Source organism: Seriola aureovittata, chromosome 15, assembly GCF_021018895.1.
Source record: "Seriola aureovittata isolate HTS-2021-v1 ecotype China chromosome 15, ASM2101889v1, whole genome shotgun sequence".
NCBI classification, from domain to species: Eukaryota; Metazoa; Chordata; class Actinopteri; order Carangiformes; family Carangidae; genus Seriola; species Seriola aureovittata.
The window spans coordinates 5,467,239-5,486,756 of record NC_079378.1 but is presented as its reverse complement, the minus strand read 5'-3'; the positions used below and the strand labels follow the sequence as shown (position 1 = coordinate 5,486,756).

Below are 19,518 nucleotides of genomic sequence, written 5' to 3'. Positions count from 1 at the left end.
CACACACACACACACACACGCATGCACGCACACACGCACAGCATTACCCCGCAGACTTTGTTTATAATGTGGAAATATGAGATAGTGGCAGTCGGCCAAATTATATTGCATTTATAACCGCCATTACTCATAGTGTGGACCAAATTAAACAGTTTAAATATGCTGCTTTACAGAATTTATCATTTATATTGCTGCAGTGAGACTAGCCATGATAAGCTTAATTTTAGTGACAGCCCTTAACTCATATTTTAATTTGGCTTCATTTTGGTGATTTTTCTTCTTTATATCTTATGATTTCATGGTGAAGGAAACAGAGCCATGTCTATACAATACATCCTCTAACAAGGACGCATTTATAGAAAAAATGTGTGCATTCTGAGAATATCAGCAGTTGTTATATAGGCTATTGCTGCACAGATAAAGCAAAATATAAGACAAATCGGCATTGACTTAACAAATATCATTAATCCTAAGTGCCTAAATATAATAAGTGTTTAACTGCCCATGAGCAGTTTAAAAGAGGTTTTAAAGGTTCCATATTTGACACTTTTCCTTTTTTTGTTTGAAGTGTTTATCCAAAAGAAGATAGATTTGTGGTTTTAAGTAGCAAAAACCATCTCAAATGTAGTTTTACGTCTCCTTTCTCAGGCTTCTCTCTGGAGCTCAAGTACCAACAGGTCAGTGAGCCAATCAGAAGAGAAGATCTGAGTCTCTCTTCTGATTGGCTGACTGATTTAAGAGAGATTCAATAAAAATATTGCAGATTTCAGGTAAACACTTAAAGAAGCCAAGCCCAGCAAGGCTGGACGGTGGGTCCAGGTGGCTTGGGGAGTGGCTGAAGTCAGTGACTGCTTTGTTGTGGCATCACAAAATTCTGACGACTTCAGTTTCTGAATACTGAGTCTATGTGGATTGAGCGCTTTGATACTTCAACAGTATTAATATAGAACCTAGACCTGCTTTATAATCAAACAACACATGGAAATCTACCTATTGGACCATTAGTGAATCACTTTTGCAATTCGGTTATCACATGCATGTGTTTTGTTTTACTTCACAGATCAACAAGTGCGTGTGTGAGTCCCTTGGCCGACTGTGAAGCAGGTATGTGCATTATAAAAACTGTCTGAAAATATTTTGAACCCTGAGTATCGAATGAAAGTCTTTTTTTTTTTTTTTTTAAAGCAATGTTATCATTCTTTGGAAGTCTTTGTCATCGTGTTTTGCAGTCCGCTCAGTTCAAACATGTTCTATGGCCGACTTAAATCTGTTTAATGCAGCCATAAACACACAGTGCTGCAGACTGATGGGAACTCAGGCAGAATGAACTGTTCAATCCCCGCAGGTCCTTCAGGAGATTGCATTCCTTTGAAAAGGATTAAAACAGAGCCTCCAGATGGGGAAATCATTCAAGTTACAGTGCCAGGTAAGTGAGCACACACTAAGCAGCCATTAGCTTTGAAATGGTTCACTTCTTAGAATATAAACACAGTATCCAGAGATGGGTTTTCATAGATTGTCACTCACACATCACAGGTTTATGATTCAATGTCAAAATGTAAAACTGTCATCAGATGTTAACAGCTAGACTTCAGTAAGGTGTATGTGGCTTTTACTCTTCATCTGTTGCAGTCTCTTCTCCAGCTCCACCGCCCAACTTTGCATAATTGAATTTTGCAGACTTCAGTAACCAAAGACTGTGCACTGTTATATCAGTCACTGCACAGTGCATGCTCATGTTTACTAACCCGGAGAGACGCAAAAATAATGATAATTGTTTGTGAGTTCATTTCATTGAATAGATTAACTGCTAGTTGATACTGAAAAGACAGTCTTTGCAGTTAAATTTTGATTTGTCACCTTATGTGGGTGACCACTCTCCGACAGTGGCCATACCTGACATCCAGATTATATTTGGAGAAATTCACACAGTGAATCCACAGAGTTGCCACAGAGAGCAAACTTTGTGATCTAGGATAATACATGAACTGTTTGACTAGCACGGCTTTTACTAGTTTTATTCCATTTTGATGTTTGCAAACAAAGTTTAGAGGTTGGAAGTTAAGTTCGTCAGTTAGTCAGTCAGTCAGTCCTCATACCTGCAAGGCCTTTTTTCCTTGCAAAAGCAAAATACACCATTTAAAAACACCTATAAAGCATAAATCTCACCAGTGTGTGCGGTCTGTTCAAGTATGCTTTCGAGTATGGCGTCTTCATCTTATTCTGTTGTGCCAGTGGTACATATTACTCTATAATTACATTAAATTATGAAAATCATGCTTCAAGGGGAAGTATTTATTCTGTCAAGCATGGTGTCCGTTGGTGTAGGTAATTGCAACTGCTTCTGGTAATTGCTGAGAACCACAGTTGCAGTGGATGCCCCACAGGGGGCAGCTTGGTGATGATGTTATACTGAAAAACATATAGTTCTTGGACAGACCACACAAACATTGCTTCACAAAAAGAAATTTTGATGGAGAGGTCCTAAACCTAGATTTCAACTCAGAAAGTACCTGGATGCTGGCAGTGGCGTCAGTTGTAATTTGTCAAGGTGAGGTTTCGTCACCTCTGAGCCACAATTTTTCTGTCTTTGAACTGATGCAAAGGTGATGAAAATTTTTCTATTGTTGTCTGAACAGCTGCACTCACCTCCCAACACTAGTCTTTCCCTTCTCAATGACATTTATCAGTGTTACCCTCTCAATTATATCCAGAACATTCTGGTTTGTTAAATATAGAGGGGAAACAAGCAGAACCCAGAACCAGAAGCCTTATCATTTCTTAGAAGTTCAGGTAATGGGAAGCTACAAGTTAAAAGTAATGAACTTCCTGTAGTGGAAAAGAGCTCGGTGAGAGATAAGTTTTATCTGAAGTGTTTTCAAACATTATGTTTTACAAGACTAAAGACTTCAAGGATGGGGACTAGCACTGGCTGAGACAGTTAAATCTAGGTCAGTATAACATTTTTACAGGTTTATTTCTTCTTCTCTCCGTCTCCCGCTGTTGTTTTCTTCTGTGTTAAACTGAGTAGCATCATGTCTACGGTCTAAAAATAATATTAGACTATCACAAGAATTATCAAAACCAAAACAGGAAATATCACCAGCTTGACATTTCCTGTTGCTTTTTCTTGTGTTTATAGTACAACACAGCAAAACTTGTGAAAAGCTGATTTAAAAAAAGAAAATATCTTTTCTTTGTCCAGATGCTGGTACAAGTGGGGAGGAGCCCAGTGAGCCTGTGGCCGAGCCTGTGGCAGCCGCAGCATGTCCAGCCACAGCCTCGCCCTCCGCTCCCCCCGCCCCCCCTGCTCCCCCCGCTCCCCATCACCCGATGGAAAATCACACAGGTAACTTCAGCCATGTCAGCCCTCACCTCCCATTTCATCTACCTCCTTCTCACAACAGCTCCTGGAACGCCAGCTCCGCCCACAGCTTTACAGCCACCCTGGTGCCGTCCGGCGCCCACCACTGACACCCCCACACTCCCACGGCTCTTTTTTAGGGTGCTAAATATGCTGCAGCACGTATGAAACCACCTTTTCTCAGATATTTTATCTTCCGCACTCCCACTTCCCCACAACCAAACTTCCCCAGCTCCTAGTAGACACAAGCCCAACCTTAAAAAAAAAAAAAAAAAAAAAACCCACCTCCCCAATTCTGACCCACTGTAGCTTTTCTCTTCCCAGTCTTATACATACTAGCTCTCATCTGTGAAAGGCACCATGTATCAGCTGTAGCAATTTGATAGACTGTGGCTCTGAGTCTGGGTCACCTTCGTCATTATGTCAGAGAATAAACTGAAAATAATATCTCTGGTCTTTTTTTTGCCATTTTCAGTTATTAAAACTGATGCATTGTGCACATTTCCAGATTGTGAGTTATACTGTCCTCTAGTCCTGCTGCCCAGAATGATTAGTGTTAGAAAGACCAAACTGTTCCTTAAAGATCCTGAACCCTACCTTCATCTAACACAGAACTGTCTGTAGACTCAAACAGCTCCCACCTTTAAACCATAGGTGACTAGTATAAGGTTAGCAAGAACATTTGAGTAGACTACGCTCTCTTTCTCCGCTTCTCTTGCCTCTTTTATCAAATGAATTTGGATCAATTTAGAAAATGGTTTACATTACATTTTTGTAATTAAACTCTGCAAAATACAGATTAAAATATGGTTAAAGGACGATGCTCAGTGTTAAATTCTTATTTAAGAGTTTTTTAGTGATTAAGTAATAAAGTTCCTGCACTAACACTGAAAATGTTGAATTGCCAAAAGTTAATTAAAGGAAGAAAAAGCAAACTGCTTGCACCAAGCATGTGCTACTGTGTTATGTTTTTTTAATTAATTAATTTTACCTTAAAATTAGGCCATTTTTTTGTTTTTACATTTGAAGGTAGTGCTGTACCAATGCTGCAGAGAATGAAGAGTCTACTCAATGTGATCTTGGATGTAGCATACCATGCTTTAAAGAGGCATTTTGTTTTATTTTATTTATTTGATTGTGCTTTGTTTAAGTTTTCTTTTCTTTCACAAATGACCACTAAAGGAAAGAAAACCAAGGTAAGTGCAGCAAATGTCACATTCTGTTTTAATTTGCTGTCACAGGTTCTAACAAGATTTTTAACTGTGCCACAGTAAAATAAAATTATAGTGTGGACTCATGAGATCTCACAAGGAGATTAAGTTGAGGTTACATCATCTTTCAGGTCTAGATTCACCTTTCAAATAATAATTGTCATAAAGAGCGGGGTCCTGAGTTGTGAATATCTAATATATCTAATATAGCCTCTAAAATCGGAGGAATATTTTGCATTTTAATGCAGTCAAAAGCTCACACCGGGAAATAAATACTAACCCTGTTGAGTTTATAATGTTCGATTCTTGCACTATGTTACAGTCGGTCTGGTTGATACGGCTGAAATTAATATCACACTATAGCAGTTAAAGTGAAAAATCACATATAAAAAATATCAAATTGATGTTCAGTGCAGTTAACTGCTAAACTTGCATCAGAATAAACTCTACACAATTTCTTACTTTAATAACAGGAATCATTCACTTTAACAACCTTTGTACAATAATAACTCTATGATCATGCAGTCCTGTCATGATGCAATCCACTGAAAGACGACAGATGATAGTTGATGGAATTATTGCAGCTGTATATTATAATATACCTATATATGTTACATGTTAGTTTCTTTAGTTGACTCACACTGACACCTGTGCAGCAAAGTTCCTGAAAGGGTTTTTCTTGAGCTCAGTAAATGTTGAACCATCAGGTCATTAACAACGTTGGAGTAACAGTATGAATGTTTGAAAGCAGCCGTGTGTTTGCCTGTCTCATGCTTTTCTTGCATCTTGCAGCTGAAGCTCTGTCACCCAGTGCGGCCTCCCAGAGCATCAGAAGATCCTCTGAAGGTAAGGCGTAAAATATATCATCACACACCACGGATACAAATGATTTATGTGGGATACTTTGCTAAAACCAGTGCATGTTGCCTGTTTTATCACTGTGTAACATATTAACTTTCTTGTGAAGGCAGGCTGGACTAAATTTAACAGCTACAAAACTTTTGATACAGACACGCACTGCACAACATAACTACAGATAGTCCAGCTCTGGCTCTATGAGAGCAGCCTTCATATATTATATATATTTATATTATATATATATATATATATATATATATATATATATTTTCATAGCCTTGCATGTGAAGTGATGAATTGCACATAAAAATTGGTTTTCTGTTATCTCCAAGCTCCCACATTTGGTAATAGAGACCATAGAAAATGAAAAAAGTCATTAAGATTTTTGTTATGATAATACAACATGTACAACATGTAGTCATGGTAAAACTGATATTGTTTGCTTCAACTTCAGGTGCATTATAGTTAATTTGTAGGTTTCAGTCATATCCACCTCAAGAATTATTTCCAACTTTGTTTTTCCAACATTTTCTCCTTTCTTACATTCTTTTGATATGGTCTCCGGTGATTAATACACCACACAGTCAGTTTGTCATTATCAGGTCAGTGTGGGACAGCGGGCATTTGTCAAAATAAAGTTGCCGCGGGGAGAAGTAGTAATGTTCAGAGGTGTGAGAGCTCCCGCTAACTGAGCTGCCCTTGTGTAATAATTCTCTTTGACTGTTCATGGTGTAAATGTTTTGGCGGTTTTCATTTGTTGCACTCACTCAGCGGGGAGTCTGGTGGAGGACATTGGTGAAATGATTCTTCAGCTGCGGAGACAAGTGGAGAGCCTCTTCAGTATTAAGTACGGTAAGCTACCCGTAGTGATGGAGCTTTAGCCTCATTCATGCAAGGGTGGGAGGTTACGTCAGGCCTGTTCATTTTGCTGTAAGACTTTGATCTCCTCCACATGTACACACCCATTACAAATGTACAGAGATTAAAAAGTTAAAGTCTATTTGAATATTAATATTGCACATTCAAGTTTTTAAATAATTGAACACATCAAAATTAGGGGGCAAATTGGAGGGGGACGAAAAAAAAACGTATATAAATTTTACACCAGAGAAGTTTAAGCAGAGGTACCAGGCAGTTTTGTCACATTTTAGATGCTATATGAAGAAAAGCAGCTTATCAACAACATCTGACTACTATGACAGTGAGCAATGATGTCTGTGCACAAGCATTAGTGGCAGCCAAATAGTGTTTCTTTGAAAAGCAGTTTGCTTGCTAAAACATTACTTGTATTAGCAAACTATCAACCAGTGAGGAAAATCCCAATATCGCTGTTTTGTAAGTTTGTCGTTATGTGTGTTATTTGATTTTTCTGTTTGGATTTCTGCTCTGATTGATTAGCTCCTTTTGCTAATATGAAAATTATTTTATTTTGAAAAGCCAGGACAATACAAGAGGACTTAAAGTGTGAGAGGGTGTGGGTCCTGCTAAAGTCCTGTTAGTATCATTACAGTGACACTTAAAGGTGACCAACACTTGATAGAGGTCATATTTTACATAAAGGGTAGTTATGGTTTATTACACCTTGGGTCTTATTTTTTATAAATTTTGTCCATTATTTGTTTGGTAACATTAAATTATAGTCACCACAGTAATTTCTAAGATCATGGAACGATTCAACAACATCTTACAGGGAAAGAGACGGGCAGTCAGACAATTAGACAGGTCGTAAACATGCCAACAGTTGAGCCAGATTTTTATTAAATTTGGAGGCAAACTTGTTGGTAATAAGCCCTCATTGCTCAGGAAAACTGTGTTCAATCAGGAAAAAAGTTTGAAGTCGGCCTGTAAACTGGGATGGATGTTCGCGACTAATTGGGTAACCATTTTACCATTCACCTTTGATTTGTCTCCCAAATAAATTTGGCTATCCTGCAGGTTTGCACTTGGATAGATTGTACTTGGACTCTTTCAGTTAAGTAAAGTCTCTTCTTCTATTTCTCCCCTCTCCTCTTCCTCAGCTGAAGCTCTGGGTCTACCTGAACCAGCCAAGGTGCCCTACTCCAAGTTCCAGATGTACCCTGAGGATCTGTACGTCACCGGGCTGCCAGAGGGAATCTCTCTACGAAGGCCCAACTGTTTCGGGGCAGCCAAACTACGCAAGATCTTGGCTGCTAGCAGTCAGATCCAGTTTGTTATCAAAAGGTGAGAGCACATAAAGGAATTGTTAATGTACACTGTGTATATCATTTCATTTGCGAATAACTTCCTTTATTATTGTTGTTTGACACTTCATTTTCAGTTACATTTGTATTAACAGTTTGATTAGGTTTTCTTCAGACAAGGAACTGACACTTTAAAGGAGCTATCAGTAATTGTTGCTATTGCTACATAGCCAGCATTAGCATTAACAGCTGTTTACTTACTAGTCTAGAAGAAACATGAGCTCAGCATCAAACTTCATTCCTTCAGAAGAAGAAAAATCACAAATAGCCCCTTTAATGTAGGGATTCATTCACTGCTTAGAAACTATTGCAATAAACTTTTTGTTTGTTTCCAGGCCTGAACTGTTAACTGAGCAAGTAAAACAAGAAATGCCTTCTATCCCCATCTGTGATTCAGGTATGTCTATCTTATACTTCTTGTTGGAGATGTTTGGCATGCATACATAATGTATTTAAATGCAAGTTACTGAAAAATAACAGCAAATTGTCCACTGCTATATTATGTATTTGCCATTTTATCAGCATAGGAAGGCTTTGTTGAGAAGGCATAGTTTTGTTGAAATTCAGGCTGAGATACATTAAGGTTTTGTTTGGGAAGATTGCACAAAAACAACATAACAACAAACCTCAGGAAGCTATATTATTCACTAGCCCTGTGCCGTAAATGCCATATTTACCTAAAAGCCCTGCTGAAAAAAAAAAAAAGAAGCTGCTTTGTGCTTGTTGTGGTCATGAATACGTAATGATTTGTTCAGTTTCCTACTCCCATTATTTTGTATACATTAGTCATTTCTAATTTAGATTGCGCAAATTGAGACTGTGACCTGTTTACAAATTGCAGTCTGCTGGTATGTTTTCCTGCAAACCAGATGCCAATACCAATGTTTTAGTGAATAAGAAAAACTCTTCTTGATGATGTAGAAACTGCTACTTGACATTACTGTATCTGGACCTTCATCTGAAACATCATATGCACATTCTGCACGCAGTGTACACTTAAAAAGGCTGCAGCCATTCCACAAAGCTCTGAAGATAAAGTAGTATCTTAGTAGACAGTGGGAATGCTGTATGCAGAAAATACCACCATCTGGAAGCTCATAATGCAGGTTTAAGATGCTATTAATACTGTACAGATTGTTAAGCTCCTTGAGACAAATTTCTGATATTGGGTTATGTAAATAAAATTTGCCTTGACTTGAATTTGACTATTTGCACTATCCTTTGCATGCTTAAAATTATGAGTTCAATTCCAGTTCATAGTCTATTTTTAAAACCAACCCCTCTAAAGGAAAAAGAAAGTCCTCGAAGACTTTCCTGCAGCTATCTCTACCTTTTTATTTGTGGCAAAGTTCAGCTGCTAGAGTGAAGAGTTCTTAGCGTTTGTTGCGTTCAGTAAATCTTATGAGACAACAAAAACAAAAGTTTAACCTTTTAAATGTTTTGTTTTTTGTTTTTTTTTTTGCAAAGAGCTGGACACCAAGGATGCAGCATCAGCAACAGAGGATACTGCAGCTATATCCAAGAGACCTGGATTCTCAGGTACGTTCAGGTTTCAGTTTTCAATTACAGTCACCACTTTAAAGATTTGATGCTGTTCATTGTTTAAACATAAATCACTGTGTACTGACATTTATCACCCTCACTTTTAAAACAAAAAAGTGCAGCAGACTCTAAGGAAGTGCATTGTTGGAATGGATATTTAAAAAGATTAAATTCAATGTATCTTCTATCCCCTGTCTCCAGAGTGCCTGGAGTCCAAGCTGTCCAGGATCGACCTTGCCAACACGCTGCGAGAGCAGGTCCAAGATCTGTTCAACAGGAAGTATGGGGAGGCATTGGGCATCAAGTACCCCGTCCAAGTGCCTTACAAGAGGATCAAGAACAACCCAGACTCTGTCATCATCGAGGGCCTTCCCCCCGGCATCCCCTTCAGGAAGCCCTGCACCTTCGGCTCCCAGAACCTGGAGAGGATCCTGGCAGTCGCTGACAAAATCAGCTTCACCATCACCAGGTGGAAACCTCAGATTCCTTTTTTCAGTCTCGCTCAGTAACACTTAAAGTTTAACTGTAGCAAAATCATCACTTAATAAGATTGGTCGTCCAAGTCACAGGATCAAACTGGTTAAAAACAATTTTATAATAAGCACACAATGACTATGGTGTGTAATGCCCAGGTAAGACAGAAAAAACAGACATAAAACTACTTTGCTGGGTCTAACCACAGTCATCAAGTGACAGCTCCAAATACTCAGCACCAAGGGTGCACAACACTTTAAGTTTGCTTTTATTTTAATAACAGGAAATATTCAGAAGTTTTAAGGGCTTCAACTAATGATTCCTTTCATCACTGATCAATGTGTCTATTAATATGTTATTCCAAAAAGTGTCAGAAAATAGTGTAAACAGCCCTCCACAAGTTCCAAGAGCTATAGGTGACATCCTCAGAGTTTCACCTAAAGCAGAGAGAAGTAGCAATAATAATAATATTTGAGAAGCTGGAAGCAGAGAATGTTTGGCATTTTTTCTTTATAAATAACTTGTAAAGTTAATCGCTTATGCAAATTGTTGTACACTATTTTTATATCGATTAAATAATAATGTGACTTTTAGCACCTTGTCAGCATTAAAATACAGAAAGTAGTAAAATCTTTAAAACGCTGTAAAAGGCACTGTTGAAAACAAATCCCCAGATATGCTGCAGTAAAAAAGAAAAATCAATGGCCCATCTTCAAACCGTTTTTGAGATATCCTGGTAAATAACAAACCTCAATTGTTGAGGTCTGCAATCATCAGGGCTAATAGTATTGTGTCACAGGCATTTGTTAGTGAATGTTTGAAAGCAGCCACCTTGCAGACAGGAGGACTTATTTCCACGTAAGAAATGAATGACTGTAATATTAAACATCATAACTGGAACGTGTCAACCTCCGCTTCCTCACACTTTGATGTTTGGTTACAGTTTTTAACTTTTTGTCAAATCTTTTCATCTTTTAACATGACTCTCACCTTTTCTCTTTGCAGACCTTTTCAAGGACTCATTCCAAAACCAGGTAGGGACAGAATTTAATTCCTTAGCACAGACAAAATCAATATGAATGTCATGTAATATTAATACATTGTTCATCGATTTTATCAGCACCTCGACGAGTCACTTTACTAAAGAAGGCCTACGCCTCCATAAGTGGTGAGTATAAAAAAAAAAAAAAAAAAAATGTTGTATAGCATCCTGATTTTTGCTGCTGTCGCTTCATCAGAAACTTTATTTTGAAATTTGTCATGAACTGATTCTCTTCACCTGACAGACGATGATGATATTAACCGCATGGGAGAGAAAGTTGTCCTTCGAGAGCAAGTCAAGGAACTGTTCAACAAGAAATACGGTAAATGGATTGTGTGATAATGCAACTTGACTTTTTGTTACACTGAATTTTGAGCAGCTCCTATTAAGATTTTAAAGACCACGGGCGCAGGGGCCTTATGCAAGAACCAAGGACAGATATATCCCTAATTGGTATTTACTGTAGAGGTAAATTTAAGAGACCTTATTGCAGAGGAACATATCCGTTTAAATTTTATTGGCATGAGTATTAGTTGTAGTTGCTTTAACCACCTCATATTTTACTCATGGACGGCTTTTCTTTAGCATGACATTTTGTAGCATGTAACTTCATATCAAACCATTTCTTCTTTAATTCTGCCTGATACAAATCTAGGATGACTCTGTAGTAATATTTTTTTCATGTCCCCTACTGACAGTTAAATTTGTAATATTTTCATCTGCTGATTTCCAACAGCAAGACTTAATGCTTTACAGTTGGGTTTTTATTTTAATGACATTTATGACATTTTTGTGAATGACTCTTTTCCTTTTCAAGCAAGCTTAGTTAAATGCAAAAGAAATTAGTAACACACACTTTTTGACCCAGCAGGATCCATTCAAGTAAAGCAAGATTCAGGAAAACAGCGAGAAAGGTTTGGGAAAATAGTATGAAAATATTCATGAATGAGGCCAACTGTGTTGCTGCCGGGTTTATAGGTTTGAGGGATTAAAACATAATTCAACATCAGAATTGAATGTCACTATGTTTGCATTAAACAGTAGCATCATTATCCTTCTGCATACTGTTCTTTACATGGGATTAATAGTTACCATTAGCTTCCCTGAATTATTTAAATGAAAATTAATGCACTCCAGGCAAAAAATGTGACTAGTCACACTAAACAAGGAGAACTTAAAATGCCTTGAATCACATACAAAATGCACACCTAGTTTTTCAGCACAGCAGCACACACTTATTAGAATAATAACTTGTATTCAGCTCATTTTTCCTCAGGCAGTTCTACTTGCTCTTTCCTGCAGTTAAAAGGAAACTTGAACTTTCTACACACATTTCAAACTTGGTTTGTTTTTTTTTTCCTTTTGTTTTTTTTTTTTTTAGAGCTAGATCTCATCTTTTTGTTCTCCTTTGCAGGTGATCAAAAAGCCTCATTTCTGTCTTATTGTGTGTTTAGGTGAGGCTCTGGGCTTAGATCGCTCCGTCATGGTCCCATACAAGCTAATCCGTGGCAGTCCAGAGTCTGTAGAAGTTAGTGGCCTTCCAGACGATATCCCCTTCCGAAACCCGAACACCTACGACATCGTGTGCCTGGAAAAAATCCTTCAAGCCGCAGATAAAATAATATTCAACATCAAGAGCCAGCTACAGTGAGTATGGAGACACCTAAATATTCAGCAGCCTGGTAGCTGTCACCACGCTGTACATTTCCGTGGGAATTTAGGGTTTTGCTTCTTGGTAGTTAAGCTCATTACAGTTTATTTATGCATTGGATTTAAATCCAGCCTCTGAGATGTCAAAGAATAAATCTTCCTCAACAGCAAATGTAAATAATATGAAACAGTGAATAATATTTTGACACTGAAGCAGTTAAGCTATGATGAAAGAATGGAGGCAAAGACTCCAATCATAAAATTTTGCCTTTTTTTTTTTTTTTTCCCGTTATAAAATGAGTGTGAACAGTATGCCAAAGTAATAAGTGTTGTTTATTTTGATTGCATCTCTGACCCAGCTTTTTCCTCTCACACAGGCCTTTTGCAGAAATCTGTAGCCAGGCTTGTAACACAGGTAAGGTGCTGTTTAATTTCTGTGTTCGTGGAGCTCAGTGTTGTTAAACCTTAGTGTTGGCACCTGAAGGTAAAACCAATTTCTTTTTGTGTCTTCAGTAGGAACAGACGCGTCCACCAATCGACGAAAGCGCAAGAGAGTCCAGGAGAGCAATCGAGTACCTGCCTCCTCTGACCTGGGGATATCAACCAATCAGATTCCAGTGATGGTATGTTTGAATAACAAGAGGGGTTAAGTAGACATCTCGTGTTGACCAAACCGTAGTGCACGCAGACAAAGGGAAATATATGGAGGGTAGTATGATAAAAAAATTTTAAAATGTTGCTTTTTTTGCTTCAGGGATCAATTAAAGAATTGCAATGTGATGTATTTACAGGTAATGGTAAACATGATTGTGTCTATTTCATTGGACAAATTTAGTGTTTGCCATGTCTTCTCAGATTTCTCAGAACCACGTAGAACATAACAGAGCTTCTCTGATTTACATCACTTCCCACAACCCCTGCGCGTGAGGAGGAGGTTGTATGCTTTTCCAGTTTAGTAAAATCGATCTATGAGCCATTAGTGTTGCAGAGGTTGTGGCCATTAATCCGACTCCAGTTATGCAGCTCTTCCTGCATGAGATCCCAAACAGGGTTTAATAAATACAGCTCCATAAATTGGATAATTTAGGATAGGGCCAAAACATGAACAAGGGAGGCAGGAAACACTGGTCACAGATGAAAACATGACGACACATTTTAGCGACTTTAACTTTAGAGAATTGTGATTGATGGAGGACCTAGAACAGGTTGCATCAGGCCGTGCCTTGTACATGATTGTTTTATTGTAACAACTAAAACCTGATATTAAAACTGGTTTTGAGGGAAGGTCAACAACCTCTTTGTAGTAATGAAAGCATTTTCTCCACCATTGTGACTGACTTTCGTCTATCATTGTCTTTCTCTGTGTGTGCGCCTGCAGCAGTGGCCCATGTACATGGTGGACTACAGTGGAGTGAATGTGCAGGTTCCCGGAAAAGTCAATTACTGAAGGACAAACCTCGACTGCGGCAAAGGGATAAAAGGAGTTTGTCAAAGTGATATTCATGACTCTTCCACGTGCGACACTAACACTTTGTCAGAGTGCTAAAGCTTAACAATCTCTCCAGACAGAATACAGGGAGCTGAAGGTTTGACTCTGTGAATGATGTTCTGAGGAACAACAGAATGTATGTGGATCAAAATGTTGCAGGGCAAAAGCTTGGCTTGTTTTCTGTCTCCTGCCTTCACACAGTGCCGGCAGGACAGCTATCAGTTTTTGTTTCCTTCTAAAGCTGATCATGACGATAATAGTTTTTTTTTTTTTTGTTTTTGTTTTTTTTTTAAACAAAGCTGAAGATATTACTCAAGTCATGTTATTTGCCCTTGCATTTATGATGTGTCCATCCGCTGAGTCATGTTGTTGGATCCAGCATTTGGTTGCAATGTATTACTGACAAAAAAAATGTCTTTGATAACGATCTGGTTCCATAATATTCAGATATTTGTACTTTTTATTTATTATATTTATTGAAATATAACATTATGTGCAGGGATGTAAAATACATTATTCTGTTATACTCCTTGAGGAACTATCACAACACTAACACAGATGCTACTAGTCACTCAGTAAGTACAGGTAACCACTGAAATCAAATTAAACAACAGCAGTGAAGTGTCTTAATTAGGTGTTGGGGCGACCACAAGCCATTAGAAATTTAAGGAGACAAAATGGACTGAAAGTTTGCCCAACAGGTAAGAACCTCTGCTCACAGCAGCAGGAAGCACCTGCAGTAAAAACAAGACAGACTTTAGGTAAACAGCCTTTTTATGTTAGAACCACATTAACAATATGTAAAATATCTCATTTAAAGTCAGCCTGAATGTATCATGTAAAGGAAAGAATGGTATGTTACTCTGCGATGACTGTCTCTGGACTAACGATATTTAATATGCTGTACCTTAACGCCAATTAGGCCTTTGAAATAAAATGTGTTGCCTTGCACTTTCATTTTGTTGGAGTTTGTTTCTGTTCTTGTTCGATGTACGACCTACAGGAGGCCAACCACAGTCAATTTATGTTTAAATTATAAACATTTATATTATACAGTATGTAAGATTCAAGTAAGTTTTAAAATTCTTAAACTGCTTAACTGTACATATTCAATTCCTTGCCATTTCATTCTAGCAGGGTACATTAACATTACATAGTGTACAAAAATAACAAAATTAACAAAATTCTAAATCATTTTTAGAAACGATGGATATTAGTTTTCAGACAGTGGTCTGAAAGGACATCTTCACATAAAGTGACAACAGATATACTGAGACATGGACATGTTTTAGAACATTTGCCTGACTGTGATCCCTTATTTCCATTCAACCACAACCATTGAAGAGCAAATATTTTTGATCAAATGTCTATATTGACTATGGTGTCATCAAAATATGTCCCGAAAAGATCACTACTGTCCTATTAGTGTCTAGCTCTGCTGACCAAGGATGTACATGCCAAAATTTCCACCATACCATTTTGTTCCTGGTAACTGGAATGAAATCCTGCATAAGCAGAGTCTGGAGGCGCCACACGAAATGTCAGGGGTTATTGAAGCAGGAACCCAGGGTCAATCCATAAAACAACGCTTGGTTAGCATGGGTCACCCTCACTTTACTGGGAGCGAGTCCACTGTGAAAAATCTCTTTCTGCCCCAAGACCAATGCAATGAAAAGAAGAGTGGAAGTCCAGTCGAGGTTCTTTGGGTTTTCTTCTGGTTGAAGTTAAGTGCTGTTTTGTCAAATGACCAACCGATGGCAAGTTCATGGTCAGCTGATGGTCACGGGCTTAGCTTGGTGCGATCTGGTGACAAATACCAGGAGTGATTTCACTGTGGAAAGATGATGAGCTTATCAAAGTGAATTGCTGTAATTGAAATTAATTGTGCACTAGGGAATTTGAAGATGATGAAGATAGACATGTCAATCAGACAACATACCCATCTCAGGCTGCAGAGATGACCAGGCACAGCCAAGATCTGATTCAAAGTGGAGGATGCTCGAAAAAAGGAGCTGAAGGACTTAATGTTCAGATTCTAAAAAAAAAAAAAAAAAAAAAAAAAAAGTGTTATAGGCTATGAAACACAGTCTGTGGTTTTATTAAAGTTGAATGGTAAAATAATTTTAATAAAATAACATGGTTTTCATTTCCAGCATTAAATTCAGCCCAACAAGTTATAACAGAGAGAGGGAAAAGAAGGTGAAAAGGTACAAAAATAATCTTGGCTAATAACCTGGCTGAAAAGAGTAAGAGAGAGTGGCTGGATGAAGGCTATTCAGGACAGGCTGATCTAATTGGTGCCGTTAAAGAAAATTACAAGACCAGGTGCCTGTATAACCCTGGCAAATAATAGGTCTATGTGGGAAGGTGATTATGCACAAAAGATACAGATATCTTCTGAAGTTGTAGGTACCAGTTACTGAGTACTGTATTAGCCATAATTAGTGAGGCATATAATGACAAAGATAATTAGATTTTTTACAGTTGTATGCAGGAGAAACTGAAAGGAATTATTTATCTAACGAGGGAAGAGGGTGACCCAAGGTTTATAAATTGGTTTGAGTGATATAACCGTTCGTGGCTGCTGATGAAAAGAACAGTTGTTGCAATTCAGTTACACAAAGAGAAAAGACACAATTTTCTTCCAGTGAGTGGCAATTAAAGTTAGTTTGAAAGCACATAAGAATTAAAGGTAATAAAATAAGGAAGTAATTTAACATGGAGCTTGCCTTGTGAGACAGGCTCCTGGTTACACTCCCTACCTTCTTTGGGAGGTGGGGAGGAGGTCTTTGATGAGGGTACAGGAGGTCTCTGATGTTAGTGACTTCAAATGAGAGGAGAGGAGACGTCTGATGGTACCGACTGAGGCTGCTGATGTTACTGAGTGGACACGAGGCGGCTGATGATACAGAGTGGACACGAGGCGGCTGATGATACAGAGTGGACACGAGGTGGCTGATGTTACTGAGTGGACACGAGGCGGCTGATGTTACAGAGTGGACACGAGGCGGCTGATGATACAGAGTGGACACGAGGCGGCTGATGATACAGAGTGGACACGAGGCGGCTGATGTTACTGAGTGGATGGCTGCACATAATCGGTATCATACTTGGTATTTGACCTCATCTTCATAATCTAGAGGACCCTGGTAACTTACCATCACGACACAACAGTACAGTACGGTACAAGTAGTTAGACCAAGTGATTACAATATGACTCAATAGCACATTCGTCAGGCCAAGCCCCGGGCAGCACATGCACATAACGACCTCTTTCTCTACAGTGGCAGTTCCAATCCTCCATGCCATGGACCAATACACAAGCCTGGATGCAGGCTTTCCAGAAAGCAACAAAGATGTGTTTGGATGAGAATCTTGTGAAATACCTGAAGTCTTCATCAGACACACACCAGTATCCGGTACGGGTCCAGAGGGGGAAAGACTTGGTGCCAGTTTCTCCAACTCCTGTACTTCTTCTAATGCCTCATCAACTGCACCTAATCAAATAGAGGCAAATATTAAATCCTTGAATATTTCATGTCAAAGAAAATACTTATATTTAATATAAATTTGGTGAATTAATATAATCCATTCATTTATCTATAAACCAATTAGAACATCACCGTAAATACACATTTAATTCTTGTCAGCGAGCAAAAGAAACAATCAGACATCCCAGATTTCACAAAACCTTAGATGTCAACTGCTAGATGGATTTCTTACATCTATTTCTGGCGTTTAATACATTCACATGTCATTATTAAAAAGTGGAAAAGTAATATTACATTCACCTTACTAACTGATTAATCGACAAAACCCCAGTATTAACATTAGCTACGATGCTGAAGTTTGGTTCTGATTCAAAGCATCTGATTCAGCAGTTACAGGGGAAAGTGAAGCAAAACTTAAATTTAAATTACAATTTTTTTTTTTGCACCACTGAATGTTGTGAAGGTGTGTTAGACAACTTAGTTAAAGCCTCAATATTGTCTGAAACCTGCTTATTCTATTTGTGAAAACATAAAAAAGGGCAACATCACATATACATACAGACTACATCAAAACAGTTGTAGATCAAAATCCTAGACTTTTCAAATATAGCCTAGATTATCAAACAGATATTTAGAACATTTTAAAACAGTTTTTGTGTGCGTCTCTTTGTGAGAGTGACAGAAGTTATTCATACTGTAGTCAAAATTGTTGACAGCGAGGTTGGGATTTTTTGGTTCACCTGTTGTTGCTGGGATAAAATCTTGTTCACTAATAAATCCAGACTCCTTGGTGCTGAAGTGATGCTGTCGTTTTTAGCCACTTGGCAGTAAGTGATGCAAAAAAAAAAGACGGAGAATCAGTGGCTCAGTTTTTTAAGTGAAGTTTACATTCACTTTCCGCTAAACTTATCAGAAGCTAACTTTAGCGTTGTCCGCTAGCTTGACTGCTAGCACATGCTACACGCAGCTATGTATTGTAAACACCGGGCTGTCAACTTTGTGTTACATTAACTTAGAAAACAAATTATCTACAGTGTTAATGTCACAGTTGTCATGTGCTGTCGGAGACTTCGTGTGCTTGTGGCATGTACAACAACTGATGTGACACTCACCTGGAGGAGGAAGACAATAGTCATGGTCCAGCGTCGAGCCCCATTTCACGATCCACCGCTTTCTCCGCGTCGCAGTCACTTGTTGCTTGTGTTTGGGTCTGGCGTTGTTCATTTTCTCCGCAGTTGTTCCAAACAAACCTTTTTGTATTGTTTGTTTTACTTTCTGCCATTGTAACCGGAAGAGACAGTTCCCAACTTACGGTTTTCGCGCCTCTTCTTCTTCTTCTTCTTCGTCTACTTCTATTTCTTCTTTTTCTTCTTCTTCTTGTTTGTCTACTTCTTCTTCGTCGCCGGAGCCTTTTTCTTCTTCTTTTTCTTCGTGGTTGTACCATGGAGGTATGGATTGTACTGAAGTTGGCATCCATATAATTGCATTGCTGCCATCTAAGCCAAGTAAACGAGAAGAAGTGTAAAGTGTAAATCAAATTTGGTTGTGGGATGGAAATCTAAACTCTATCCTCATGCTTTTTCACATCAATGGTTGTTAATCACATTTCTTGTCGAAATTTAAACGTTCATGCACATAAAGTTCCATGCTGTTCTATTTTAAAGTCTTCAACCCTCTCACTATTTCTACAGCTAAGTATTTGGAAGAGTTTTAATCTTTTCTCATAAGGAGGTTGCTGCATTTGTGGTTTTAACTGTGCTCATCTCTGTGGATTAAAGCAGGCTGATGTGCTGTTAGGAAAAATACTGGGATCAAAATGGAAACAGTTGTGGGGCAGTGTGTTAATGCTGCCACGCCACTGTCAAATTTGATCAAACCACACCCGCACAGTCCTGATGAAGCAAATTAGCGGAGTGTTTGACTTGTGCACTCTTCATTACTAAAGACGTCAGCAAGTAAAACATTACCTAACTCGTACTGCCTCCTTGGTTACCACCTGAAGTTACTGAAGAGGTCCTACAACTGGCGTTTAAGCCCTGGTTACCCAGTACACAACTAGCACTCTCATGCAGTGATTCCCAACCAGGTATTTTTGTACCCTAAGGGATACTTGGAGTTACTTAGATTTTTATAAAAAAGCACATACAAAGGATATAAAATGTTTATATGTCCTCA

The 19,518-nt window shown here is 38.4% G+C and overlaps 1 protein-coding gene and 1 long non-coding RNA gene across 3 annotated transcripts in view; one reads left to right on the top strand and one right to left on the bottom strand.

Moving 5' to 3' along the window:
- Positions 1–14,809, top strand: part of gtf2ird1 (GTF2I repeat domain containing 1) — a 32,546-nt gene extending 17,737 nt beyond the window's left edge. The window contains exons 12-27 of the mRNA XM_056397286.1: positions 1,061–1,104; positions 1,346–1,426; positions 3,206–3,349; positions 5,368–5,421; positions 6,205–6,285; positions 7,452–7,635; positions 7,991–8,052; positions 9,123–9,194; positions 9,399–9,666; positions 10,677–10,705; positions 10,792–10,839; positions 10,958–11,035; positions 12,168–12,360; positions 12,741–12,778; positions 12,877–12,986; positions 13,742–14,809. Of these exons, the coding sequence (XP_056253261.1) occupies positions 1,061–1,104; positions 1,346–1,426; positions 3,206–3,349; positions 5,368–5,421; positions 6,205–6,285; positions 7,452–7,635; positions 7,991–8,052; positions 9,123–9,194; positions 9,399–9,666; positions 10,677–10,705; positions 10,792–10,839; positions 10,958–11,035; positions 12,168–12,360; positions 12,741–12,778; positions 12,877–12,986; positions 13,742–13,810 (1,555 nt within the window). The 3' untranslated portion in view covers positions 13,811–14,809. The remainder of the gene's footprint in view (positions 1–1,060; positions 1,105–1,345; positions 1,427–3,205; positions 3,350–5,367; positions 5,422–6,204; positions 6,286–7,451; positions 7,636–7,990; positions 8,053–9,122; positions 9,195–9,398; positions 9,667–10,676; positions 10,706–10,791; positions 10,840–10,957; positions 11,036–12,167; positions 12,361–12,740; positions 12,779–12,876; positions 12,987–13,741) is intronic.
- Positions 14,810–14,909: 100 nt separating this feature from the next.
- On the bottom strand, positions 14,910–19,109 carry LOC130182392 (uncharacterized). Of its 2 annotated transcripts, none has more exons than XR_008829708.1 (5): positions 18,456–19,109; positions 17,239–17,349; positions 16,615–16,863; positions 15,792–15,887; positions 14,910–15,683 (listed from the first exon to the last, which is right to left on the bottom strand). It is a non-coding gene; the product is annotated as an uncharacterized LOC130182392 (long non-coding RNA). The 2 variants fall into 2 exon arrangements; XR_008829709.1 differs by having other exon boundaries at positions 14,910–15,655.
- Positions 19,110–19,518: the final 409 nt, after the last annotated feature.